Below are 26,556 nucleotides of genomic sequence, written 5' to 3'. Positions count from 1 at the left end.
GGGATTACTTGTCTTTCCCGTTTCCTGCCAGATTAATTTTTCTAAAATGTTAAGTGCAAACATGTCTTTGTTACTTTCAGACTTGAGAACTTACGAAGGCATCAAAGAGCTTCCTGTGATCTGTCTCCTGCCTCCTTTCCTGACCAGGAGGCGCATGTCCACATCACACTGAACTTGTTCTAGAAGCCTCATTATTCCGCCATTTGCCAGAGGTTTTTACTATATTTTTTCAGTTAGATATATTTTTCTTTCTTTTCCTTCTCTCTCTTTCTCTCTTTCCCTTTCTTTCTTTCTTTCTTTCTTTCTTTTTTTGGTGGGTCTGGTGATGGAACCCAGGAGCATTTAATCTCCAAGCTACACCACCTGCCCTATTTTTTATTTTGAAACAGGGTCTCACTAAGTTGCAGAGGGCCTCCCTAAGTAGCTGAGGCTGTCCGCGAACTGCGATACTCTGGTCTCAGCCTCCCGAATGCTGGAATTATAAGCGTGCGCCACCATGCCCGACTAGATAGATTTTTTTATATCCCCACCAGCTAGCAAGTAAACATTTGTAAATTTAATAAAAATAAGATATAAAACTGTAAGAAAAAAAAAAGAATCACATTATTATTTTTGTAGTACTGGGGGTTAAATGTTAAACCCAGGGGTGCTCTACCTTTGAGCCACACCCCTAACCCTTTAAAATTTTTTTTTTTTAAATTTTAAAACATGGTCTTGCTCAGTTGCTGAGGCTGGTCTCAAACCTGCAATCCTCCTGCCTCAGCCTCCCAATCCCTAGGATTACAGGCGTGTACCACTGTGCCCGGCTTCATTACTTTCAATTAACTTGTATCTGACATAGAAAACTGTCCCAAGACAATTCAATACAAATCTTACCAGTATGATAAGCAAGTGCCACCCCAGGCTTTGACAAAACGGACTGTGTCTCTTAGGTCAGTATAATGAAACTTCAACCATAATGAAACAATCTCATTAAAAATGGTGCAATAAGAAGCCAGGCGTGGTGGCGCACGCCTGTAATCCCCTCGCTTGGGAGGCTGAGACAGGAGGATCGCACAAGTTCGAAGCCAGCCTCATCTACTTAGAGAGGCTCTCAGCAACTTAGTGAGACCCTGTTTCCAAATAAAGTATAAAAAAATAGGTCAGGAAGTGAAGCCTGGAGGTAGAAAAGCCCCTGGTTCCACCCCCAGTACCACCAAAAAGATAAATAAATAAAAAAATAAAATAGTGCACTAGGACCACTCTGGGTAAACCACAGGCCGGGGTGCCCATGGGTGCCACCCACATACCCGCAGGGCACAGGAGCCATACCCAGATGCCAGGATGCCAAGACCCCGCGGAGACTGAGCAGCGAGGCTGGGTCCTGGGCAAGGCGAGGTCCAGTGCAATTACAACATGAAATTAGTAGGAAGCGACAGTCCACAGGCGACGCTGGGGCCGGGTTACTTCACCCACTCACACATCACTGTTATCACTAGACACCCTCGCTCCCCCGGATACCTGTGTGTCCTGTAGTTGAGACTCCAGACTAGCTGTGTCTTTTGCAAATTTAATCCCCTTCTTCTCTGCTTCTTCCAGAAGGGCCGAGACGTTATCCAGCTCATTCTGCGAGGAGAAGCGTAAGAATAAGTTCAATGCAACGATTAGTGAATAAACAGGACCTAGGATTATAGCTCTTAGAACACAAACTGAGCCGTGTGTGTGTGTGAAAGAGAATTTGAAACTGCCAAAATCAATCAAGGAAGGCTTTCACCACCACCTGTTGCCTTCAAATAACGTGGTAAGTAGGTGCCTAACACCCCTTTCCGGACACCTCCGCAGCCCCCTCCTAATGAAAGGCCAGGAGAATGACCACGACTGGGTCCTCCTGTGGATTACCTGGCTTTATTTTATTTTATCTTTTGTACCCAGTAGTGGGAATTGAACTTGGGTATTCTCTCCCTGAGCTACAAAAGCTCTCAAATACTGGGATTACAGGTGTGCGCCACCACGCCCGGCCTCCAGGTTCTATTTCTAACACAAAGAGATAAAGACGATGTCAAGTGCTTTGAAAGAGTGCCAGTCATTCTCCGTGCAGAGGCCCCAGGAGGGCAGCCGTATGTTAGTCTGATCCTTTTCTTACCAAGATGCATTAAGTACCTGCTCTGGGGACAGCTATAATGCATATTCTTTTTTTTTTTTTTTTTTGGTGGTACTGGGATGGAACCCAGGGGGGCATTCTACCTCCGAGCTATACTCCCTGCCCTATTTTTTATTCTTTATTTTGAAACAGTGTCCCACTGAGTTGCAAAGGACCTCACTAAGTAGCTGAGGCCGTCCTCCTGTTTCAGCCTCCCAAACGCTGAGATTACAAGCGTGCGCCACCACACCCGGCTATAATGCATTTTCTAATAGAATTTGAAAACTTTATTCAACAGATTCAAATTTTAATCCTAGTATTTTGCCAAAAGTTCATTCAACCATAGCATTATTTTAATAAATGCTCTAATATCAACCTAAAAAAAAAAAGTTCATTAGCTTTTAACAATCTGGTATGTAAGCCGGGCGTGGTGGCGCACGCTTGTAATCCCCGCGCTTGGGAGGCTGAGACAGGAGGATCGCGCAGGTTCGAAGCCAGCCTCAGCTATTGTGTGAGGCTCTCAGCAACTTAGTGAGACCCTGTTTCCAAAGAAAATATAAAATAGGGCTGGGAGTATAGCCCAGAGGTAGAAAGCCCCTGGGTTCCACCCCCAGTACCACACAAACACACACACACACACACAAAAAAAAAAAAAAAAAAAAAAAGAAAAGAAAAAAGAAAAAAGAAAAAGAAAGAAAGAAAGAAAGAGGGAGGAACCGGGAGGGATACAGGACCCCTTTATATTCTCTGGTCATATTAGCAACGGCGGACACATCTGTACGTGCAGCACAAGCCAATGACGCTCCTGTTCTCACTCTTGGCAGGAGGTTCAGTGGGAAACAGTGCACACAGGAGCCGTACGTAGGCGAGTCATGGGGCGGCGCAGGGCCCAGCAGCCACTTCTCGCATTTTCTTTTTTTTGGGCATGGTGCTGGGGATTGAACCCAGGGGTATTCTACCTTTGAGCTACATCCCAGCCTTATTTTATTCTGTATTTATTTATTTATTTATTTTGCAGTACTGGGGATGGAGCCCAGAAGCACTGCACCTCCGAGCTACACCCCTAGTCCTATATTTTAGTCCTCTTTTTTTTAGAAATGGGGTCTCACTAAGTTGCAGAGGGCCTCAATAAGTAGCTGAGGCCGGCTGTGAACCTGTGATCCTCCTGTCTCAGCTTCCCAAGTACTAGGATTATAAGGGTGCACCACCATGTCTACCTCTTGCTTTTATTTGGAAACAGGGTCTTGCTAAGTTTCAGAGGGCCTCGCTAAGTTGCCGAGGCTGGCTTCAAACCCTCTATCCCGTCTCAGCCTCCCAAGTACTGGAATTACAGGTGTGCACCACCATGACCGGCTGCAGTGAACATTCTTATACTTAAATCTGGGTATAACCTTTAGTTATTTTCTCAGGATAAATGACAGGGCAAAGAGTTTTTTGGGCTCAATGATATTCAGTTTTAAAGCTGTGATACTTACCCATCAAACTGTCCTCCAGAAAAAAAGATTGTACTAATTTATAGTTGAGCCTCCTCTGTTTAATAACCCAGGCACGCACCACCATGCCCAGTATTCCTCACCTTGTTAATGGTCTTAGTGCTGTTTCAAAGGTCTCCACCATTATCAGGTATGGCTTTGTTTTTGTTGTTTTTTTTTGGTGGTACTGGGGTTCCTGGAAACCCTTCTACCTCTGGGGTACACTCCCAGACCTATTTTATACTTTTAAAATTTAGAAACAGGGTCTCCTAGGCCAGTGAGGCTGGCTTCGAACCCGCGCGATCCTCCCGTCTCTGCCTCCCAAGCGCGGGGATTACAAGCATGCGCCACTGCGCCTGGCCCCGGTATGGCTCTTTACCACCATTTCCACTAGTATCTTATTTACATCTCTAAAGAACAAGATGAATTTGAACTTAAAACCGCTCAAAGCATCACGGCCGCAATTTACAATGGCCCTGGATAGGTTTAAGGCCAACTCATGCTGTCTTGTTCTTAAAAGATTATTTGCCTTTATCCGTGGTACTTGCTTGCAATCCCAGTACTCAAAAGCCGAGACAAGAGGATCGCAGGTTTGAGGCCAAAGGACACAGACGCGAGGACGTACTTACTTAGGCAATTATCAGGTGTGCAAGGGCACGCCGGCCGGGGTGTGCAGCGGCCCGCGGGGCGAGAGGCTGGGCCCTGGGTGTGTCGCAGCGGCCGTCCGCTTACCTGCAGCTTGCTCGCCTTCTCGGCCAGCTCCGCCCTGAGCCGGTCGCCTTCGGAGACCTTGGCGTGCAGCTCCTGCACCTGCGCGTCCAGCTTCTTCCTTTTGTGCTCGGACTCGGCCTTGACCTGCTGCAGAGCCTTCACCTCGCACGCCAGCTCCTTGTTGTCCGTCTCCAGGCCCTGCTTGTTCTTCTCCAGATTTGCTTTGAACTGGGGGACGGGAGGGGAGCCGCTGGTTACTTAACCATGCCCTGCACAGAGCGAGCGGTTTGTGTCCTCAGAACGACGCCCGATGCAAGGGGAGCCTGCGGGCGGCTTTGCTGAGCAAATGGATGAACGGATGGGTGGATGGATAAATGAACGTATGAATGGACGGACGGATGAATAAATGAATGGATGAATAGATGGATAAACAAATATGAGTGAATGAACAAAAACCGGTTCCCTGAACAGCAAGTCTTCCCAACGAGGGACTCCCCAGACATACTGCCTGGAGGTATACATGGGTATGGGGGCCCCTGGCACTATGTAAGTATCTCTGTACCCGAAGGGAGGGAAAAATTGTGCATCCCATGACAACTCACAAGTGTTGGTGGTTAAGAGAAAAACATTTTTAAAAACTTACTACCATGAGCGAGCACTTTGGTGCAACGATGGTCGTGCGGGGGTAGCCCTCTGAGGACTGCCCAGGGAGGGCGCGGTGTGGCCAGGGCCGGCACGGGCCGGGGCAGATGCCAGGCCTCAATCTGCCTTTCCACATCCTTCCTGTGCGGCCTGGCTTAATTATTTGTGCTGATTTTTGTGTGCGTGCGTGCGCGTGGTACTGGGGATTGAACCCAGGGGAGTCTACCTCTCAGCCACACTTCCAGCCCTTTTTTGTTGTTGTTTTGAAACAGGTTAACGAAGGCACGCAACGCAGACCACGGAGCCGGTGATACAGATGTCAACACCATCATCAAATACCTTACAAGGTGGCACACGGCCAGGCAGAGAAGGCAAAGACGGGAAAACCAGACCAAGGCAGAGGCGCCAAGGAACGGACGAGCGTGGGAAAGAGGAAGGAGCAGCGTGCGCGGGAGGGCAGCGTGAACGAGGAGGCCCAAGGAGAAGACTCGGCAGCATGGAAAGCCTACGCGTGACACTCAGGAGGGGGAGGCCGAGATGAGAGGACGGCCGACTCGGGGATCCATGTTGAATGGCAGTGCGGGGTTTGGTGGCTGGGCTGAGACCAGGGGCAGGAAGGGACCAGAAGGGCGAGATAAAGACCAGGCACGCTCGAGGGGCGTGTCAACGGGCTGTGACTTGTTGGCAGAAGACACGCACAGGTGACAGTGGTTGTGAAACTTGTCTCTGGTGCCTAAGCTAAGCCGCTGGGGACTGATGCTATTGGTGACGCCGGGGAGGGGCGGGCGAGGTGAGGCGAGCGAGGTGAGGTGGCAGTTGTTGGGTTCTTTGGGTGTGTGTGTTGCTGAGGGTTGAATCTAGGGACCTTCTCTCTCCAGACTATACCCACAGCCCCAGTTTATTTTTTATTTGGAAACAGGACCTCACTAAGTTCCTGAGGCTGGCTTTGAACTTATGATCCTCCTGCCTCAGCCTCCCAAATATTAGGATTACAGGCGTGCACCACTATGCCTGGCTCCGTTGGTTTCTTTCACAAAGACAAATCAAAGGCTTTTCTCTCCAGGGATCAGGGTGCTGGAGAAAGTAACACCACTCGAGAGCGGTTGGTCCCCGGCGGCTGCCCAGGTAGTGCTGAGTGCCCAGCAGGAGGGCCTGTGCGAGGGCGGATCCCGCGCGGCCCTCAGCGGCGCCTACCCTCTTGGCCTGCTCCAGCTGCTCCGAGAGGTCCTCCAGCGCCACCCCGTGCCTCTGCCGCAGGTCCTGGATCTGGGCCTCATGGTTCTTCGTTTCCTCCTCAAGGGCCCTCTTCAGCTCCGCCACCTCCTGCTCCCGTTTTGTGCTAGAGAAACATGTTTCAAGAATGTTCAGAATCAGCCAGTGATGGGATTAAAGCCTTAGCGCGATTCCTCTAATAAACACTGTATGTGCTGTTTTCCAGGAAGCTGGCACCTCCAATTCCTGGGGTACTGGAGATCCTTCTAGAAACAGTACAACTGCAATTGTCTGACTCACAACTGAGGTCCATCCTGGTATCCCCAAGGGTCTTCAAAAATTGTTCTGGGCAGCCCAGGTTTCACTATAGGCTCAAGAATTGATTAGTACAAGATGTCAAACTGCCTGCCATAGCCCCGGTAGACTTCAGTGAGACCAGGGAAAGGCTGAGTCCTGGAGAGGCCTGGACTAGCTAAGGGCCTGAAGGCCAAGTCAAAGGACGCCGCGCCACCCCAAAAACGAGCCTCTCACCGTCCGTCCAAGTCTGCCCTACTAAGAAATTTTTTTTTTTTTGGCGGGTCTGGAGATGAAACTCAGGAGCATTTGACCTCCAAGCTACACCCCTAGCCTATTTTTTTTTTTTTTAATTCTTTATTTTGAAACAGGGTCTCACTGAGTTGCAGAGGAACTAAGTAGCTGGGGCTGTCCACGAACCGCGATCTTCCTGTCTCAGCCTTCCGAATGCTGGGATTACAAGTGCGCGCCATCACGCCCGGCAGAAACGTCAACGTGGGGAGGGAGCGTTATCTTTTGGAGAGAGATTTGAAGGCAAGTTGGAGGGTCACATTCCTGGATTGGAAAGGACCTCTTTCTCTTTTTTTCCCCCTTTCTTTTCCTTTTTCCTTTTCGTGGTACTGAGGATAGATCCAAGGGGTGTTTTTTATCTCTAAGCTACCTCCCCCAGACCTTTTTTTTTGTGTGTGTGTGATACTAGGGATTGAATTCAGGGGCATTCTACCGCTGAGCTATACCCCCAGCCGTATTTTATTTCTTATTTTGAAACAGAGTCTCACTAAGTGTGCACCACTACGCCAGGCCCAGACCTTTTTTCTTTGAAACAGGGTCTCACTAAGTTACTGCAATGCTAACTAGAATCTGTGATCCTCCTATCTCGGCCTCCCAAGTACTGGGATTACAGGCGTGGACTCCCTCCCTCAGCCCTGGTAGTTCCCTTGATAAGAGAACATAATATATAATAGGATCACAGAATTTGCATGTTCTGAGATAAAAATAAGGTTCTATCTAATCTGCACTTAAGGTATGAAGATCCATTAGTGTTAAACACCTCTGCATGGCTTTCAACACTTTACAATAATAACAACACACAGTCAGTCACTTGAAGAGCCGCGTTAGTTCACCCAGGACAAGTCAGTCTTTTAATTTGTCAGCTGAGCACCAGGAGTGAGCACACAGCTTCGTGAGGGGGAGACCAGGGCTGGGATGGAGCTGGTGGTAGGACACTTGCCTGGCACGTGTGAGGCCCTGGCCTCCATCTCCAGAATGGGAAAACATACAAACAAGCCCTAACCAGTAAAGTCAACACTTCTCCTTCTAAAATCACCATTAGCACAGTTTTTCTTTCTCTTTTTATTTTTTTGGTGGTACTGGGAATTGAACCCAGAAGGATTCCACCTGCAAGTTCCACCTCTGACCCTTTTATTATTTATTTATTTATTTGTTTATTTAGTGGTACTGGGGATGGAACCCAGGGGTTTTCGACCTCCGGGCTACACCCCCAGATCTACTTTATATTTTTCTTTGGAAATTATTTAGAATCTCACTAAGTTGCTGAGAGCCTAAGTAGCTGAGGCTGGCTGGGAACCCGCGCGATCCTCCCGTCTCAGCCTCCCAAGTACTGGGATCGCAAGCATGTGCCACCACACCCGGCCTTATTTTTTATTTTGCAACTGTCTCTCTTTGGGGAACTTGGGCTGAAGGCAGAACCCGCCAGCCTCGGCACCACTGCTGCGGCTGTGCGCATTCACGACCACATCCTGCACGCCATCAGCAGGCTCCCGCCTCCGCTCTGATGCCATGATGCTGCCCGGCCCACCTGCTCTGCAGACATGGGGGTCATTCTCTCCACTCCCGTCCTCACGGGCTGGCTGGACCAGTGTGGACACCGTGGCCCTTCGGGGAGGAGCACCGACTCAGAGCCCCACACCTCTGCCCTGTCACACACGCTGGAGATCCAGGCTCGCCCTTCTTCTCATCTCTGTGCCAGCACCGCTTCCCTGGCACATGTGTTCACACCAACAGGTATGTGTGGCGGTGCCCAGGGCGTGTATCTCCTCTGTGTTTATCCGATCTCGCCCTCTGGTCCCTTCTCACTCGCAGCACGCACTCGTGTGCCTTCTTTCCACACTCATCCACTGCGACCTCGCTTTCTGACCACACCTCGCCCCTGCCTTTCGCCGCCTTTCGCCGCACACCCTGCCCCACCTGGGTATCGCTGCCGTCGGCTGGTTTGTTTCTAACAGTTGCTATTTCATCACCCCCCACCTGCCACCAATTCCTGGAGAGAAAGGACACCCGAGGACCACCCAGCGTGGCCGTGGCCGGCACCTCCCCGAGCCTCGGGGCCCCGCTCACCGCAGTTCCTGCTGGGCCGCCGTGGTGTCCAGCGTGTCCTCCAGCTCGGTTTTCAGAGCCTCCAGCTCCTCGCTCAGGTCCCGCTTCTGCTTCTCCGCCTTGTTGCGGGAAGCCTTCTCGGACTCGAAGTCTTCCTGCAGTTCGGCGATTTGGGCCTGCAGCTCTCGCACCACTTTGAGCGCGTTATTCTTATGCAAGGTCTCGTCGTCCCCCCTGGAGAACATGGAGGCAGGGAGGCGCTCAGGACGGCACGGACGGGCGGCAGCGTCTCCCTCGCCCAGGGGACACGGCTGCCAGCTCCCTCCTCCTGGGCACAGCAGCTCCCCGGGTCAATGGCCTGGGGAAGGCCTCGAAGCCAGTAGTGGGAGCTGGAATTGGAGTCAGGCCCAGCCTCCTTGCCAAAGCCCGATTTCCCCCACTACCAGGTGGGACCACCTCACTTCAACAGTAAGAATATTAGAAAATGTCCTTTGCTGTGCAATGTGTACTGGCAGACTGGTTTAGTCTACCAGCCGGGAGTGACCCTGAACGTTCAGGGACATTCAGGGACGGCGACCTCGAACCCCCCACCCCCCCTGCCGCTCTCGTATAAGGCGACGCCTCACTTAGGTGCGTGATTAAATACTGGTTAGGTTTTTCTGACAGAAAAGAGTGATGGACATAATGCTGGCCGATGAAGGATTTAATTCATTTTTTTTATTTTTTATTTTTTGGTGGTACTGGGGGTAGATCCCAGCGGCTTTCTACCTCCAGGCTATACTCCAGACCTTTTTTATATTTTATTTAGAAACAGGGTCTCAGTTGCTGAGAGCCTCACTAAGTAGCTGAGGCTGGCTTCGAACCCGTGTGATCCTCCTGTCTCAGCCTCCCAAGCGCGGGGATTACAAGCGTGCGCCACCACGCCCGGCTTAATTTATTTTCTTATAAGTGAAGAGAGCTCTAGGTAAAAAGCAAGCAAGCTGGCAAGGAACAGAGAGCAAGTTTTAAGACACTTGTATCACGTTATTATTATTATTATAATAAATTAAACTCCCAAGTTCCAGGACTGTGTAGCCAAATAGCTATTCTTAAAAAGAAATAAAATAGTAGATAGAGATAAGTTGACTATATATGGTCTGCATTAAAAGCCTGAATAGTTTAGAACTGTGGGGGAACCATCTCTGCCTCCCAAGCGCAGGGATTACAAACGTGCGCCACTGCGCCCAGCTGGAATATCAGTTCTGAAAAGTGATTTCCTCTAAAGTTCCAAGACGTTATGAAACTCATCTGTAATGTATTAAAAAAAAAAAAAAACACAACACCACCCAAACATTTGGCGTAGTAAAATGATTTGTTTTGGTGTGAATTGCTAAGGATGGTCTATGAGATCTTCCTGGCGCCCTGACACAACTTACGTTCTCTTGGGTTGTTCATGAACTAATGTCACACCCAGTCACAATGAACCACATCTCCCAGCCAGGAGAAGAGCCGCAGAAGCTGGAGCCCAGCGGCCCGCCTCGGCCCAGACGGGCAGTGGCGACAGACCTGGCCAGGGCGCCCTGCAGCTCCTCCTCCTTCTTGGCCAGCTGGATCTTGAGCTCGTCCACCTGCGCTTGCAGCTCAGCGATCTGATCCTGCAGGTCGGTGGTTTCGCCGTCAAGTTTCCTTTTGGCCTTTTCCAGTTCCTGACGCGTCTTCTCTTCCTTCTTCAAGCGTTCTGTAAGGCCAGACAGGAGATGCCTTTCAACACGGACACACATCTAACGAATTCTACTCGGCAGTAAAGAAAACTAAAATTACATAATCTGCAAGAAAATGAATGGAAGGACCCGGAGAACATTATGTTAAGTGAGATTAGCCAATCACAGAGCGTGACGGGTCATGTGTTTTCTTTAGTATGTGTAGGATGGGGAGTAACTGGGATACAGGAGAGACTCAGATGAGGAGGAGAAGCCTCAGGGGAGCCCGGGAGGGGAGATGAGGGCTGGGAGCTGATCGAAGGTGACAAGAAGCCATTTTATTCTTGGGGTGCCACCGTCCGGACAACAGTCAGCTGCTCAGTCACCTGGAAGCCACCAGGATCAAACTGAGGTGAGACACATTAGTGAGAAAAGGTGGAGTACTATCGAGGAACTGGGCAGAGCCCAGGGATGCCCTCGAGAAGTGAGCCCATGCTGGAAGAGCAGAGTGATCGGGAACGCTATTTTTCTTTTTCTTTTTGTAGTACTGTGCAGTACTCTCAGACCTTTCTATCTTTTTTTATTTTTCTTTTTTTGTGCTTTTATTGGTGCATTATAGCCTCACACCATAATGCAAACCATGATGACAATGACCTGCATGGCCATCTCCCTCCCTCCCAATACAGAGCACCCACATTGATGTTGGTATATATTCACACGTATACACACAGCCTATGGTAGTATTTCCATTAATAAACTTCATTTCTCCTCCACCCCAACCCTCATCTCCCCTCCCGGGCTCCCCTGAGGTTTCTCCTCTTCATCTGGAGTCTCCTGTATCCATCTCAATTACTCCCCATCCTACACACACTAAAGAAAACACACAACCCGTCACGCGCTGTGATTGGCTAATCTCACTTAACATAAAGCTCTCCGGGTCCTTCCATTCATTTTCTTGCAAATGATGTCAATTTTGTTTTCCTTACTGCTGAGTGAATCCCACTGTGTGTGTTTCCCATACGTCTGCAATCCATTCGTCAGGTGATGGGCACCTAGGCTGGCTCCATACTTTGCCTCTTGTGGACTGTGCTGCTATGAACATGGGTCTGGACCTCTCTATTCTTTATTGAGCTTCTTTTTTTGGGGGGGGGGAGGAGGAGGATACTGTGGGTTGAACCCAGGGGTTTTCTATCTCTGAGCTACATCCCTAGCCCTTTTTATTATTTTTTAATTTTATTTATTTATTTTCTTGGTGGTACTGGGGGTAGAACCCAGGCTTTCTACTTCCGGGCTATCCTCCCAGACCTTTTTTCTATTTTATTTGGTACAGGGTCTCACTGAGTTGCTGAGAGTCACTAAGCAGCTGAGGCTGGCTTTGAACCCGTGCGATCCTCCTGTCTCAGCCTCCCAAGCGCGGGGATTACAAGCGTGCGCCACCACGCCCGGTGCTCTTTTTATTTTGAAACAAGGCCTCACTAAGTTGCTGAGGGTTTTGCTAAGCCATCACACAATGGCCTTGAACCTATGATCCTCCTGTCCCAGCCTCCCAAGTACTGGAATTATAGGCATGAGTTGCTGCGCCTAGCTTCGGGGATTCTTTTACGTTAAGATCAACTCTGCATCCAAATTTTGAAAGGGTAGCAGCAGATGGAAACTGCCTGACCGCCAGCCCCCTCTGGATGGGAATCTCCATTTGAACTGAGAAGGCTGCCGTCTGCTGTCCTACCCTCCTCCTCTCTACGGTTCTTCAGTGGTTCCTTAGTGAAGGCTAGGGGCCCACTCAGCCCCTGTGCCTTCCTGGCAACAGGGTAGGAGCCCATCTGCTGAGTGGGTGGATGAGACAAGTATCACAGGCTGATCAGACAGGTGAGAGAAACACGAGCCCATCTGCCTTACGGGCACTTCCTTTTTATTCTTTATTTGAGACAGTTCTGAATTCCCTGGGACCTCACTAAGTTGCTGGGGCTGGCCTCGAACTTGTGATCCTCCTGTCTCAGTCTCACAAGTACTGGGATTACAGGTATGTACCACCACACTCAGCTTTATCTTTTTTTAATAAAGAAACTGGGCATGATGAACAAGCTTGTAATCCCAGTATTTGGGAAGCTGAGATAGGAGCTGAGATAGGAGGATAGCCAAATTAGGGAGAATGTTTCAAAATAAAAGATTAAAAAATAGGGTGGGGGCTGGGCGTGGTGGTGCACGCTTGTAATCCCAGTGCTTGGGAGGCTGAGACAGGAGGATCGCACGGGTTCGAAGCCAGCCTCAGCTACTTAGTGAGGCTCTCAGCAACTCAGTGAGACCCTGTTTCCAAATAAAGTATAAAATAGGTCTGGGAGTATAGCCTGGAGGTAGAAACCCCCAGTACAAAAAAAAAAAAAAAAAAGTGTGGGGCGGTATAGTTCAGAGATAGAATGCCCTGGGTTTGATCCCCAGTACCACAAAACAAAACAAAACAAAAACACCAAAACTAAACAAACAATCCAAAACAAAGCCCTAGGCATTTTTTAAAAGCCCCAACCTCATTTTCTCCCGTCATAAAGGCATGCTGAGAGCGTGAGGAGGTGCAGCCCGCGGTGCCTAGGGTGCAGAGGCGTATCAGCAGCTCTCCTGGCTGCTGTGGATGACAGTCACAGCTGCTAGTCCAAAGAAGGGCTAATAGGCTCCCTAGAGCTTCTGGCCTCCCGTTTCTTTTGCGGCAGTCACAGTCCTGATGCTACATTCGCCGCTGGAGCGAGGCTCTGTTAGCCTTGGTATTTCTCCTCTATCCTTCTGGTTCCTACCTGTGTGGCTGGTCCCCTTGTAAAGTGACACCGAGGCACGTGAATGTAGCTTTCAGATCAAGCTCAAAGTCCAGTGATGGATTCAAAATCAACTTGGATGCCAAGCATGTCCAAAGAGCATCATATTTTGCCACAGTACCAAATTTGAAAAAGGTAGACCATTTTAGCGCTATTCCATCATGAATACTAAGTGAGTAGGGAAAACAAGACAGTGGATAAAAGTTCTTTTTTTCCTTTGTGGTACTGGGAATGAAACCAGGAGCATCCTATCTCTGAGCTACGCACCAGACCTACGTATTTTGTTTTGAAACAGGGTCTCGCTAGGTAGCCGAGGCTGGCCCCCAACCTGGGATCCTTAGCCTCTTACTTCCTGGGAAAAGAGGAGTGCGCCATCGCACCTGACTTAAAAAGATCTATTTTAATAATGAGCCCCAACTGACGGCCCAATTGTTAGCGGTCACCGTGAACACTTCCTGTAACTGCACAGTCTGGTCGAAGTCAAGTCTCAACCCTCACCCGGCCTCACCCTAAGGATCCCAGCCCCAAACACCAACCTTCTAAATCCGAGATCATCACTTCTTGCTTGTTCCTGATTTTGGCTAAGTTTTTTGCCTTCTCTTCCTCTTCAGCCAGCTGGGAGGAACACTCAGCGATGCGGTCTTCCATGAGTTTCTTTTCCTGAACGGAAAAAACAAAAGAAAAAAATAAGAATGACTTTCAGAAAAGTCATTCAGAATAACAGTTTACGTTTAGAATTGCTCAGAAAAGTCAACTTTCTTTGCTTAAAGAGAAAACGAGCAATCTGGGCGCTGCTTCCCCGGGCAGGCGGCACCGTGTGCCAGGCTGCCGGGCTTGGCATTTGTGAGCCCAGCTTTGTCAAGGGGCCCAGCTGGGCAGCAGTGGGCGCACCCTCTGCAGGAGACGCACGGGGTCAAAGTCTCAAAGGTTTAAGGGTTCTCTGGTGGATGTCAAAGCCAGCCGGGGCCTGTGTCTTTACAGATCTGGACAGGTAGAGCAGATAAAATTAAGCAAATGGACCTAAGATCATCTTGAGACCTTTCTGTTGGTCACATTTGGGAAGGCTGCTTTCAACACAGATACTTCCCGCTTTTAAAGTCAGCTCTCCCTGGAACGAGCCTCTTACCTTGATAAACTTGGAGTTTTGGTCCTCGAGAAGCAGAATCTCCTCCTCCATCTTTTTGATTTTGGCCTCTGCCGTTACCTTCTCCAGCTGCAGCTTCTGCCGAGCCCCTTCCTCCTCGTCCAGCTGCTCTTCCAGGTCCTGGCGAAGAAGAGCCCATGGTCACACTGCCCACTGGCCCACCAGAGTCCACCGCGTCAGAACAGGACGCTCGCTCCCCACTCCTGAGTGGCATCGAAAACGTGTGAGCTGGACAGTCGTACCTTCTACGCTTTTAGACACAAACTGGGCCAGTCCTTCGGGAAGCTGACACGGCAAAGTATTAGCGAGCTTAGAAAATGGACATTTCTTTTCAACAGCCATTTCGGGAAACTGTCAGATGCGATTTGTATAAAGAGATGTATAGTGGAGTGTTATTTGTAACACCAAGGAACTACGAAGACGCCACAAAGGGACGTTGCTGATTAAGTGTCGGCACATTTGGAAAACTCCATATTTTGAATAGTAATTACTGACAGAGAGAGTATAAGAGTACTTCAAATGTGTATTTATTCATTTGTTATTTATTATTTTTGTGGTACTAAGGAGGGAACCCAGGGGCATTCTACCTCCGAGCTACACTCCCAGCCCTATTTATTTTTTTGCGGGTCTGGGGATGGAACCCAGGGGCATTTTACCTCTGAGCTACACACTCTGCCCTATTTTTTTATTCTTTATTTTGAAACCGGGTCTCACTGAGTTGCAGAGGGCCTCACTAAGTAGCTGAGGCTGTCTGCGAACCGCGATCCTCCAGTCTCAGCCTCCTGAATGCTGGGATTACAAGCGTGCGCCACCACGCCCGGCTCAAATGTGTATTTATTTAGTTGAATTCAGCTACACCTGTTCAGCCAAAGAGGAGAGAAAGAGAATGTGTAAATAACTGAAACAGCACTGTAGGAGCCGGGGGTGGTGGCTCACACCTGTAATCCCAGTACTTGGAAGGCTGAGACAGGCCAGCAGGTGTGAGGACAGTCTTAACAACTGAGACCCTCAGCAACTCAGTGAGACACTGTTTCAACATAAAAAAATAAAACAGGGCCTGGGGACTGGCTCGGAGGTAAAAATGCCCCCAAGTTCAATGTCTGGCACCAAGAACAAAATAAAATAAAAATGAAAGTTAAATGGCATTGAAGGTCAGTGAGAAATGAGCTCTCTCAGGTGAGGTGTGCCTTTCACTAGAGGAACAAGTCACCATATGGAGGGGAAGTCTGGCATTTACACTTATTTTTACTAGAACAGGCCTTTATTTCACATGCTACGTTATTATATATGGTGACTATATTAGTGAACAAGACTGTAGATGCCAATCAACACATGGCCAACCGAGCAACCTTCAAGTGGCATTCTGGCTAAATAATTGCCCCTGGTGAATGAAATCTTTGCAAAAAATGAACTTAGCTTTCTGTAAACCCCTCAGTGTGCTCCCAGACTCCTGCGGTCTCTCCAGCCTCGGCAAGCGAAAGCTCGGGGACCGTCTACTCCACCTCCACCTCCACCTTCTCCCCTCTCCCTGGCTTACTCTGAAAATCCCAGACATCCTAGTTCATCCGAAAGGCTGTCACTCTCTCTCTCTCTCTAAAGGAGACCAGTTAAGCCGGGCGTGGTGGCGCACGCTTGTAATCCCCGCGCTTGGGAGGCTGAGACAGGAGGATCGCACAGGTTCGAAGCCAGCCTCAGCTACTTAGTGAGGCTCTCAGCAACTCAGTGAGACCCTGTTTCCAAATAAAATAGAAAATAGGTCTGGGAGTAGAGCCCGGAGGTAGAAAGCCTCTGGGTTCCACACCCAGTACCACCAAAAAAATAAATAAATAAATAAAAATAAATAAATAAAAGAGACCAGTTAACAAATATGTTTGTCCCTGATTTCCTACAATAATTATTTAATAATATTGAAATCAAAAAATTAATATTAAAGAACAGACCAATCCAAAACACATCACCCATAGTTCTGGCTGAAAAGAGGACAGATCAGAAACCACCCTAAGTCTCACAGGTGGAGAGGGAGAAGGAATGGGCCCCCAAGACAGGGCGGGCGGGGCGTGCCAGGCCATGCAGTTAGTATAGACATCTGAGACTCCACAAAGAATCCCAGGGCTTAGTAACTTAATAATGCCACAAATAGTTTTAGGACATTTTTGAATGAATTTCCATCTCACAAAAGGAAACAACAAGGTAACAGTGCAAGACAGTAGACGTTTAAAAGAGTCTGGGCAGGGCGTGGTGGCGCACACTTATAATCCCCGTGCTTGGGAGGCAGAGACTGGAGGATCGCGCAGGTTCAAAGCCAGCCATGCGCGCTGGCTTAGGAGACCCTGTTTCCAAATAAAAATGTAAAAATAGGTCTGGGAGTGTAGTCCGGAGAGGTAGAAGGGCTTCCAGGAACCCCAGTACCACCACCACCAAAAAAAAAAAAAAAAAAAAAAAAAAAGTGGAAAAAAAGCCGGGCGTGGTGGCGCATGCTTGTAATCCCAGCATTCGGGAGGCCGAGACTGGAGGATCATGGTTCACAGACAGCCTCAGCTACTTAGTGAGACCCTGTTTCAAAATAAAGAATAAAATATTGGGCGGGGGGTGTAGCTCGGAGATCAAATGTCTCTGGGTTCCATCCCCAGACCTGCAAAAAAAAAAAAAAAAAAAAAAAAAAAAAAAAAAGTCTTGTAAAGCTGGGCAAAGCTGGGCATGGTGGCGCACGCTTGTAATCCCAGCATTTCGGAGGCTGAGACAGGAGGATCCGGTTCACAGACAGCTTCAGTACTTAGTGAGCCCCTCCGCAACTTAGTGAGACCCTGTCTCAAAATAAAGAATAAAAAGTAGGGCAGGGGGTATAGCTCAGAGGTCGAACGTCTCTGTGTTCCATCTCCAGGACCACACAAAAAAAAAAATAAATAAAAAATAAAAAAAATAGGGAGCTTGGAGGTGAATTTATGTGTCCTATACAAGTAAAATATTAATGAAATGAACAAATGTTCTTAAGGAGAAAAGAAAATCACAACCTTTGACAGCATCATCAAGGATTACCCGCTGTGGTTGGTATAGATTCTTCTAGGGTTTCTGGATACTGCCATAAAAAGCCACACATATAAATTTAAAGGCTTTATATGTATTTCTAAATTAGATCTTATTACATAAACTCTTTTCCAACTATTTCTGTATTAATATATCAGGAACACTCATAAAAATCTTTTACTTTATAACTGCGCAGTATCACTAAAGCTTAACAATCCCTCATTGTTGAGTAACTGATTTATCTTTTGAGAAAAAGAGTAGAATTAGCCTAATTCTAAATTAATTCCTAATTTTACCAGTTACCAGAATGAGAATTGCTGGACTAAAGAACATGCGCTCTTTTCATAGCTTTTGTGATGTTTTGCTAACCTATTATGGGATGTTTGGAAGCTGTGCTGAAGAGTGGGAGAGAGGAAACGTCTGGTTGGCATGCTATATGCACTGTTTACCAAGGAAATACGATATTTTTTGTGGTTTTCATGAGAGTCTGAGTTGTCTGTGGTTTAAAAAGACAACTGGGGTGAGAAAAATATTAAGGGAGAAATATTCCTGGAAGACAGTTTGTTAGTAAACCCTGCAGACGCTGCCACCTGCCACCGTCGGGCTATTAGGAGGGTGGGGGTGGCGGGGGTGGGGGGAGAGGAGGTGGGTATGTCTGAGAGCACAGACAGAACAACGATGTCTGGACCATGTGTCTGGGTCTGAAGCCATCTCCATCATTGTGCTTCATTAGGCTACAATTTATATTTCAAAGAGAAAGCAGCGGGGAAGGGTGAATGTGTCCCATGCCAGTGCTGGGCATCACTTAGGAGCCAGGCCCTTTACGGTAGGTGCCCACCTACTGAGTGGAGTGAGCGCAGAATTATTAATGAAGCAGAAAGGACAAGTTGGAGCTGGGTGTGGTGGCGCACGCTTGTAATCCCCGCGCTTGGGAGGCTGAGACAGGAGGATCGCGCAGGTTCGAAGCCAGCCTCAGCTACTTAGTGAGGCTCTCAGCAACTTAGTGAGACCCTGTTTCCAAATAGGTCTGGGAGTGTAGCCCAGAGGTAGAAGGCCCCTGGGTTTCATCCCCAGTAGCAAAACAAAAAAACCAAAACAAAACCACAAAACAAAACAAAAAACAAGTTGGGTCTACAGACTAAGCTGGGCGTGGTGGCGCACGCTTGTCATCCCAGCAGTCGGGATGCTGAGACCGGAGGATCATGGTTCGCAGACAGCCTCAGCTACTTAGTGAGGCCCTCTGCAGCTCAGTGAGACCCGGTTTCAAAATAAAGAATAAAAAATAAGTCAGGGGCTATAGCTCAAAAGTCGAATGCCCCTGAGTTTCATCCCCAGACCCGCAAAAAAAAAAAAAAAAAAAAAGGTAAAAAGAATGCTACGGACTACCAGAGGTTTCTGACTTTAATCTTTTTGCAAGCCAGGCGTGGTGGCGCATGCTTGTATAATCCCAGCATATGGGAGGCTGAGACAGGAGGATCGTGATTCGCGGACAGCCACAGCTACATAGTGAGGCCCTTTGCAACTCAGCGAGACCCTGTTTCATAATAAAGAATAAAAACTAGCCGGGCGTGGTGGTGCATAGTTGTAATCCCAGCGCTTGGGAGGCTGAGACAGGAGGATCGCGCAGGTTCAAAGCCAGACTCAGCTACTGAGTGAGGCTCTCAGCAACTCAGTGAGACCCTGTTTGCAAATAAAGTATACAATAAGTCTGGGAGTGTAAGCCAGAGGTAGAAAAACCCCTGGGTTCCACCCCCAGTACCAAAAAAAAAAAAAAAAAAAGAACAAAAACTATAGTGGAGAGTATATCTCAGAGGTAGAATGCCCCTGGGTTCTACAAAAATAAATAAATAAATAAATAAAAATAAATAAAAAATAAATGAATAAAAACTAGGGCGGAGAGTGTAGTTCAGCGGTAGAATGCCCCTGGGTTCCATCCCCAGTACCGCAAAACAACAACAACAGTAACAACAAAACTCCTTTGCAGACCATAAGATGCCACATCAGAACATTAAGAAGGGATTCCTATTGAAAACGCAAATCTGTGTTTAAAGAAAATATCTTGTTCCGTGCGTGCTCCGAAGGACGGGCAGGTAAGCATAACCCGGCACCCTTCGCTGCTCAGCGGCCACAAGAATTCATTCGCATGGCGTCTGCTTCTTTACCACCTGAAGGCCCCAACATCCTAACTGCGACCGTGGATACCTGGATGTGCGTTTGCATCTTTTTCTTTTCGTTCTGCAGGATCTGGTTTCTCTCCTCTTCTTCTTCCACCCTGGACTCCAGGTCGTGGAGGATCTCCTCCAGCTCCTGCTTCTTGGCGGCCAGTCTTGCCCTCATCTCTTCTGCTTCCGCAAAGAGCTCAGTTTCTGCCTGAAGCTGCTCTGCAAGGATGTTTTTCTCTTCTAAAAGCTGCAATCACAACACAGACAAAAAAGCGCCGTGATCTGCCCCCAGTGCGTCCGTGAGATGGAGTCGTCGCGACCCCAGTGCACGGCACCAAAGATCACCGGGACCTAAAAATATGCAGGATCAGCCCAGCATGGTGGCATATACCTGGCATCCCAGGACTCAAGTACTGAGGCTGAGTCAGGAGGACCGCAGGTTTGAGGCCTGCCTCAGCAACTGAGGGAGGCCTTCGGCAATTTAGTAAGACCTTATTTCAGGATTGAAAGAGTTCAGAGGTAGGATGCCCATGGGTTCAATCCCCAGGACCACAATACATAAATAAATAAATGAATAGATAAAGAAATAAAACCCCCAAAACCCCAAACAGGTGCTAACTATGAGCTTGAGAGCAAACAGGATCATCTGTGTGTTCAAAGGAGACAGGGAAAGGTTAACGTAATCTATAGAGGTCAAATATACAAGCTGGGTACATTGGTGCATGTCTGTAATCCTGTACATGGGAGGCTGAGGCGGGAGGATCACAGGCTTGAGGCCAGATCCAGCAACTCAGCCCAATGTTGTTTTAAAAACATAAAATAGCTGGGTGTGAGCCGGGCGTGGTGGCGCACGCTTGTAATCCCCGCGCTTGGGAGGCTGAGACAGGAGGATCGCGCGGGTTCGAAGCCAGCCTCAGCTACTTAGTGAGGCTCTCAGCAGCTTAGTGAGACCCTGTTTCCAAATAAAGTATAAAAAAAGGTCTGGGAGTATAGCCCGGAGGTGGAAAGCCTCTGGGTTTTACCCCCAGTACAACCAAAAATAATAAATAAATAAATAAATAAAAAAAAAATAGCAGGGTGTGGGGGGCACATGTCTGTAATCCCAGTACTTGAAAGGCTAAGACAGGAGGATTGCAATTTTAATATTAGCCTTGGCAACTTAGACCCAGGAACCTAGCAAGATTCTCTTTCAAAATTTGAAAAAAAAAAAAAAAAAAAAAAGAAAGAAAAGAAAAGAAAGAAACTTCAAAATAATAAAATAAACTGGGTATGGTGGCGCATGCTTGTAATCCCAGCATTTGGGAGGCTGAGACAGGAGGATTCGGTTCACGGTCAGCCTCAGCTACTTAGCGAGGCCCTCTGCAACTCAGTGAGACCTTGTTTCAAAATAAAGAATAAGCCAGGTGTGGTAGCACACGCTTGTAATCCCAGCACTTGGGAGGCTGAGACAGGAGGATCGCACAGGTTCGAAGCCAGCCTCAGCTACTTAGTGAGGCTCTCAGCAACTTAGTAAGACCCTTTTTTCAAATAAAATATAAAATAGGTCTGGGAATATAACCCAGGGGTAGAAAGCCTCTGGGTTCCACCCCCAGTACCACCAAAAAAAAAAAAAAAAAAACAAAAACAAAACAAAAAGAAAAACAAATAAAGTATAAAATAGGTCTGGGAGTACAGCCCGGAGGTAGAAAAGCTCCTGGATTTCACCCCTGTACCACACACACACACACACACAAAAAAAAAAAAAAAAAAAAAAGAAAGAAAGAAAGTTTCAGCTCAGATATACAATGCCCCTGGGTTCCATCCCTAATACCAAAAAAAGAAAGAAAGAAAGAAAGAAACCCAATAAAATAAAAAGTAAAAAGGGCTGAAGGGCTGGGTGTGTAGATCAGAGGCAGAATGCCCCTGCATCATTTAGCCCTCATATCCCTTCCCATAAAAAGAAAAGAAAAAAGACAATGTGGGGCATAATGTATTGTTAACTCTTCTGAAAATGGGCGCCCTCTGGAAATGAGTGAAGCCATTCCCATGGAGTGAGCACGCGGGGTGGGCAGGCTGTTCACAGGCAGCGAGCGTGCGGTCCTAGCCGTGGGCCCCGCGGGCTCACACACCTGCTGGTGCTTCCGCTCCATCTCCTCCAGCTCGCCTTCCACCTTGGTCTGCTTCTCCTTCACCTTCAACAGCTCCTCGTCTTTGGCCTGGAGTTCTTCCTCCTGGCGCGTGACCTGGAGGAGGGGCTTCACCTGCGACCAAAGAGACCGTTCACCACCCAGTGGCCCCGAGGCCCCCCGCCGCGGAGCCGCGGGGCGGGAAGGCGGCCCGAGGGACCGGCGCAGCCCACCTTGGTGAACACCCGCCACCACTGCCAGTGCCGCAGCTTCAGGTAGGCGGCGCAGTTCCGCTGCAAGACCTTTAAGGCACTGAGCTGCTGCTGCTTCTTGGCGAAGGCCCTGAAGAACAGGAAGAGACCATGAAGACCACGAAGAAAACCGCTGCGGTAGCTGGGACCGCGGGAGGCGGTCTTGTCTTGTTTTTTTTTTTCAGTACTGAGGATGGAACCCAGGGGCATTCTACCTCTGAGCTACACCCCCAGCCCAGGGTCTCACTGAGTTGCAAAGAGCCTCACTAAGTAGCTGAGGCTGTCCGTGAACCACGATCCCCCAGTCTCAGCCTCCCAGATGCTGGGATTACAAGCCTGTGCCACCACGCCTGGCTTGACGGTCTTGTCTTTTCTTTGGTGGTATTGAGGAATTGAACCCAGGGCCATATCTACCTCTGAGATACGCCTCCAGCCCTGTTTTATGTCTGATTCTGAAACAGGGTCTCACTAAATTGCGGAGGCTGATCTCAAACCTGTAATCCTCCTGTATCAGCCCCTGAAGTACTGGGATTACGGGCGTGAGCTACCTCACCTGGCTATACAAGGAGCCTTATGCTTTTTCTTGGGTTGGTGGGAGGGTTTGAATCCAGGCGCATCCTACCTGCGAGCTACACGCCCAGCCCTTTTTATTTGAAATAAGGTCTTGCTAAACTGCTAAGGCTTGCCTTGAATCTGTGATCACCCTGTCTCAGCCTCCCAAGTACTGGGATTACAGGTGCGAACCACCACACCTGGCTTACACGGGAGACGTCCTAAAGGCAAACATCCCTAGCTGGCTAACGGGAAGGTTGGTCCTCAGGTGATGCTCAAGGAAGTGGGATGTCCATCACGTCTACCCAAGTCCCTGGACACCCAAGAAGCACCTCAAGCATCTGTCACCCCCTTCCTAGATGCCACCCAACAGTCTCCTTTGCCCACTCGCCCACCCCGCACGTGAGCGCCTCCTGGGTCTGCATGGCCCCTATCTTCCTGAGGTGCTGGGCGACAGTGGCCCCCGTCCTCTCTCCCGCATTCATGGAGCCAGCCTTCTGGAGCCTCGGAGGAGGTGCCCGGGAGCCCTCAGCTGAGCAGGACTCTTAATCACTCTACTGTGTCCCGGCCTGCGTGCTCGCTTCGTGCAACACGCGGTTATTTAGGATACTCCTCTGTTTACTTGGTTCTCCCACTGGAACGCAGCACCCATGAGGACAGGACCTTACACTGTCTCGTGCATCGTGCAGGCCTGGCAGGTGCCGAGCTTGGACTACCCACTTACTTTCTGGCTAAGTACCCTCTGCAGACAGCCTGGAAGAAGATGATAATATCGGTGATCTTCAGATCTCTCTCTTCCTCTAAGTGTGCCAGAACTCCTGCTCTGAAAAATATCTTGCTCTGTCCGATTCTATACAAGTTTGGGTCCAGCTCTAAGGCCCGGATCTAAAAAGGGAGAAAGAAAGGAAGGAAGAAGGAAAGACAGAAAGGGAGAAAGAAGTCCATTTATTCTTTGTTACAGTTAAGATGATATCGAGAGTCATCAACCCAGACACAATATCCAGAAACGCTCACTTACCATTCGCTCGCAAGCCTGTTTGCCATCCATGAAACCTTTAGGGATAGCATTCGGAGTTAGGATCTCATATCTGGAAGAGAAGATTCCAGAAAGACCTTCTGTAGAACTCCGCGGACATATTCATTTACTAACTGTGAGTTTTGCTCTAGCAGGCCATAAAATAACGGATCATACACAAATGAAGAGCGAAGAAAGACATGAACAGGGGATAATCCGCAGGGTTTGTGCATACCTAGTTTCTATTTCTGAAAAGAAGCCAAGTAGGGTGTATTCATTTCGAGTCACCCCCTCGTGCCATTTTGGCCTGGGGCTGTATTTCTATTTTCTCTATTTCTATCTTTCTAATAAACTTCTTAAAAAAAAAAAAAAAAAAAGCAAAGTAAAAACAAGGCAAAGCCTCCCAGTTTAGAAGGATTTGGCAGAGAAGAGTCAAAAGCTGGGCGCTTTCAATTGTTCACTTCCCACAAGATGGTCACATCTGGCTGTTTGTACTTTTAGGTCATGGCCGATTTGTGTGTGTGTGTGTGTGTGAACCCAGGGGCATCTTCCTCCAAGCTATACCTATTAAGTAGCTGAGGCTGTACGCGAACCACGATTCTCTGGTCTCAGCCTCCCAAAGGCTGGGATTATAAAACCGGGTCTCACTAAGTTGCAGAGGGCCTAAGTAGCTGAGGCTGGCTGCGAACCAGGGATATTAAAAGAAAATTCATTACTCATTTATTTTAAAAAATAACTCTACACTTCAAGGAGAATCGTCTGAATGAGCAGACTTAAGTTTCCAGTTTTACATTTATCTCGGTTAACTTCAGGCCTCTGAAGACAGTGTCTTCGCAGTACCCACAGTGATTCCTTTTTATAAAGGAACCGCCTAGCTGGGCGTGGTGGTGCACGCCTGTTATCCCAGTACTTGGGAAGCTGAGACAGGTGGATCACAGGTTTGAGGCTAACCTCAGTAACTCAGTCAGGCCCTCTACAATTCAGAGGTAGAACACCCCAGTTCAATCCCTAGTATAAAAAAATATCAAAGCCAGGCGTGGTGGCGCACGCTTGTCATCCCAGCATTCGGGAGGCTGAGACCAGAGGATCACGGTTCGTGGACAGCCTCAGCTACTTAGTGAGGCCCTCTGCAACTCAGTAAGACCCGGTTTCAAAATAAAGAATAAAAAATAGGGCAGGGGGTGTAGCTCAGAGGTCGAATGCCCCTGGGTTCCATTCCCAGACCCGCAAAAAAAAAAAAAAAAAAAAAAAAAAAAAAAAATTTCTCAAAAAGGAACTACCTTTTTATAAAGTAGGCACTGTTTTCCTACTAATAAGGTAATAAGGTTTCTCTCTTTGGTATCAAAGAAGATGAAAACTACCCAGGAAACAATGAAAAGTGTTTCCTTTTATACCACCCCTTTCATTCATGTGAAGACAAGCCGTGATCCGTACACAGGACTGGGGACCGCGAGCCGTACCTCTGCCTGAACTCCTGGAAAACGATCCGGTTGGGGAATCCCTGGCGGCAGATCCGGATGCCTTCCAGGACACCATTGCAGCGCAGCTGGTCCAGCACGAGGTGCGGGTCCAGTTTTCCAGCCTAAACGAGCAAACAGTGGTTTTCTGGTGTGATCTCCGAAACCCGACCTCGACCGCTCTGAGCGCGAGCACGGGCGCAGCCTCGCGCGTACCCGCTTCTCGTGATTCGGAATGATGCAGCGGACAAAGTTAGGGTTGGTGTTTCGGAGCGTCGCCATCAGCTTGGTGAGAGATTCTTTGTAGAGCTGCCCGACGGTGCGGAACATGCCCTTCTTGGTTTTATACGCGGAGCCAAAGGCGGTCTCGGTCATCCCGGTGACTTGATCCAGACCCACGATGCGGTCCACTGGGGAGGAGAGAGGAGACGGGAAGCTCAGCCAATGAGGAGTCTCTCCCGGAGCAGGCGACACCGCGACAGTGAAGTAGCACAAGCTTTGTGAACGATGACAGGAGGTGCCATAGAGGAAAGGCAGTCAGCATACCGACCCCGCGCAAGCTGTGGGGCCAACAGCCACACACTCAGAGGCAGGGGATCGCAGCGCCCCGACACGTCACAGCGGCCGCGTGCCCGCAGGTGCCTCCCGCCGCGCCAGGCCAGGAGTTTGCTGCCCGTGGTAACGGTCTGCTGTTACCTTGGCGAGTATTTGGTAAATGCAAGGTCACTGGCGGGCATTATTGATACACAAGCTGACGCTGTGAGAAGTCTCCAGAGAGAACGTGGCTCATCAAATACACATAAAAATATGTCGTTCAAGAAACCCACTTAATGAAGGTGCTCAGAGACTCTCGGCCACTGAGTCCTCAGTAAGTGAAGTTGAGTTTCACGAACTAATGTAGGGGGTTACGGTACAGCCTTCAGGTTCTGAGCAAAGTGTCAACTTCGGCTGTCTCCTGGGCACAAGTAACACTTTATAAAGGGCACGAACACAGAACGGGAAGGGCTCTCCTGACAGAAGCTAATGCCTACCTAAGCTTTCTAGGTGAACAATGGCTGAACTCCTCAGACATTCCTCTAGCTATTTACTTTTATTTATTTGGAGATATGGTCTTGCAAAGTTGCTGAGGGTCTAAATTGCTGAGACTGGCTTTGAATCTGCGATCCTCCTATCTCAGACTCCTAAGTACTGGATTTCAGGTGTGTCCCATCACACCTGGTGACATCCCCCAATTATTAAAGCAGCGGGTATTTTTATGTTGTCTACACAGGCCTAACACTTCTTCTTCTTCTTCTTCTTTTTTTTTTTTTTGGTGGTACTGGGGTTCCTGGAAGCCCTTCTACCTCCGGGCTACACTCCCAGACCTATTTTTACATTTTTATTTGGAAACAGGTCTCCTAAGCCAGCGTGCGCGGCTGGCTTCGAACCTGCGCGATCCTCCTGTCTCTGCCTCCCAAGCGCGGGGATTACAAGCGTGCACCACCACACCCGACTCCAAGGCCTAACACTTTTTTTTTTTTTTTTGGTGGTACTGGGGTTCCTGGAAGCCCTTCTACCTCCGGGCTACACTCCCAGACCT

The 26,556-nt window shown here is 48.7% G+C and overlaps 1 protein-coding gene across 4 annotated transcripts in view; it reads right to left on the bottom strand.

Annotated features, from left to right (window-relative positions):
• Nucleotides 1–26,556, bottom strand: part of MYH10 (myosin heavy chain 10) — a gene marked incomplete at both ends in the record, with an annotated part of 167,806 nt that overhangs the window by 20,103 nt on the left and 121,147 nt on the right. For all 4 annotated transcript variants that reach the window (XM_080714203.1, XM_080714206.1, XM_080714204.1 and 1 more), the window contains 14 exons: nt 1,501–1,605; nt 4,324–4,530; nt 6,139–6,283; nt 8,809–9,021; nt 10,333–10,504; nt 13,804–13,927; nt 14,394–14,531; nt 19,638–19,844; nt 21,706–21,837; nt 21,936–22,044; nt 23,230–23,390; nt 23,524–23,593; nt 24,981–25,102; nt 25,194–25,387. In XM_080714203.1, the coding sequence (XP_080570329.1) occupies nt 1,501–1,605; nt 4,324–4,530; nt 6,139–6,283; nt 8,809–9,021; nt 10,333–10,504; nt 13,804–13,927; nt 14,394–14,531; nt 19,638–19,844; nt 21,706–21,837; nt 21,936–22,044; nt 23,230–23,390; nt 23,524–23,593; nt 24,981–25,102; nt 25,194–25,387 (2,099 nt within the window). The remainder of the gene's footprint in view (nt 1–1,500; nt 1,606–4,323; nt 4,531–6,138; nt 6,284–8,808; nt 9,022–10,332; nt 10,505–13,803; nt 13,928–14,393; nt 14,532–19,637; nt 19,845–21,705; nt 21,838–21,935; nt 22,045–23,229; nt 23,391–23,523; nt 23,594–24,980; nt 25,103–25,193; nt 25,388–26,556) is intronic.

Source organism: Muscardinus avellanarius, assembly GCF_963383645.1.
Source record: "Muscardinus avellanarius genome assembly, chromosome: 16".
NCBI classification, from domain to species: Eukaryota; Metazoa; Chordata; class Mammalia; order Rodentia; family Gliridae; genus Muscardinus; species Muscardinus avellanarius.
The sequence above is the reverse complement of the archived record's forward strand: the minus strand, read 5'-3'. Positions and strand labels throughout refer to the sequence as shown.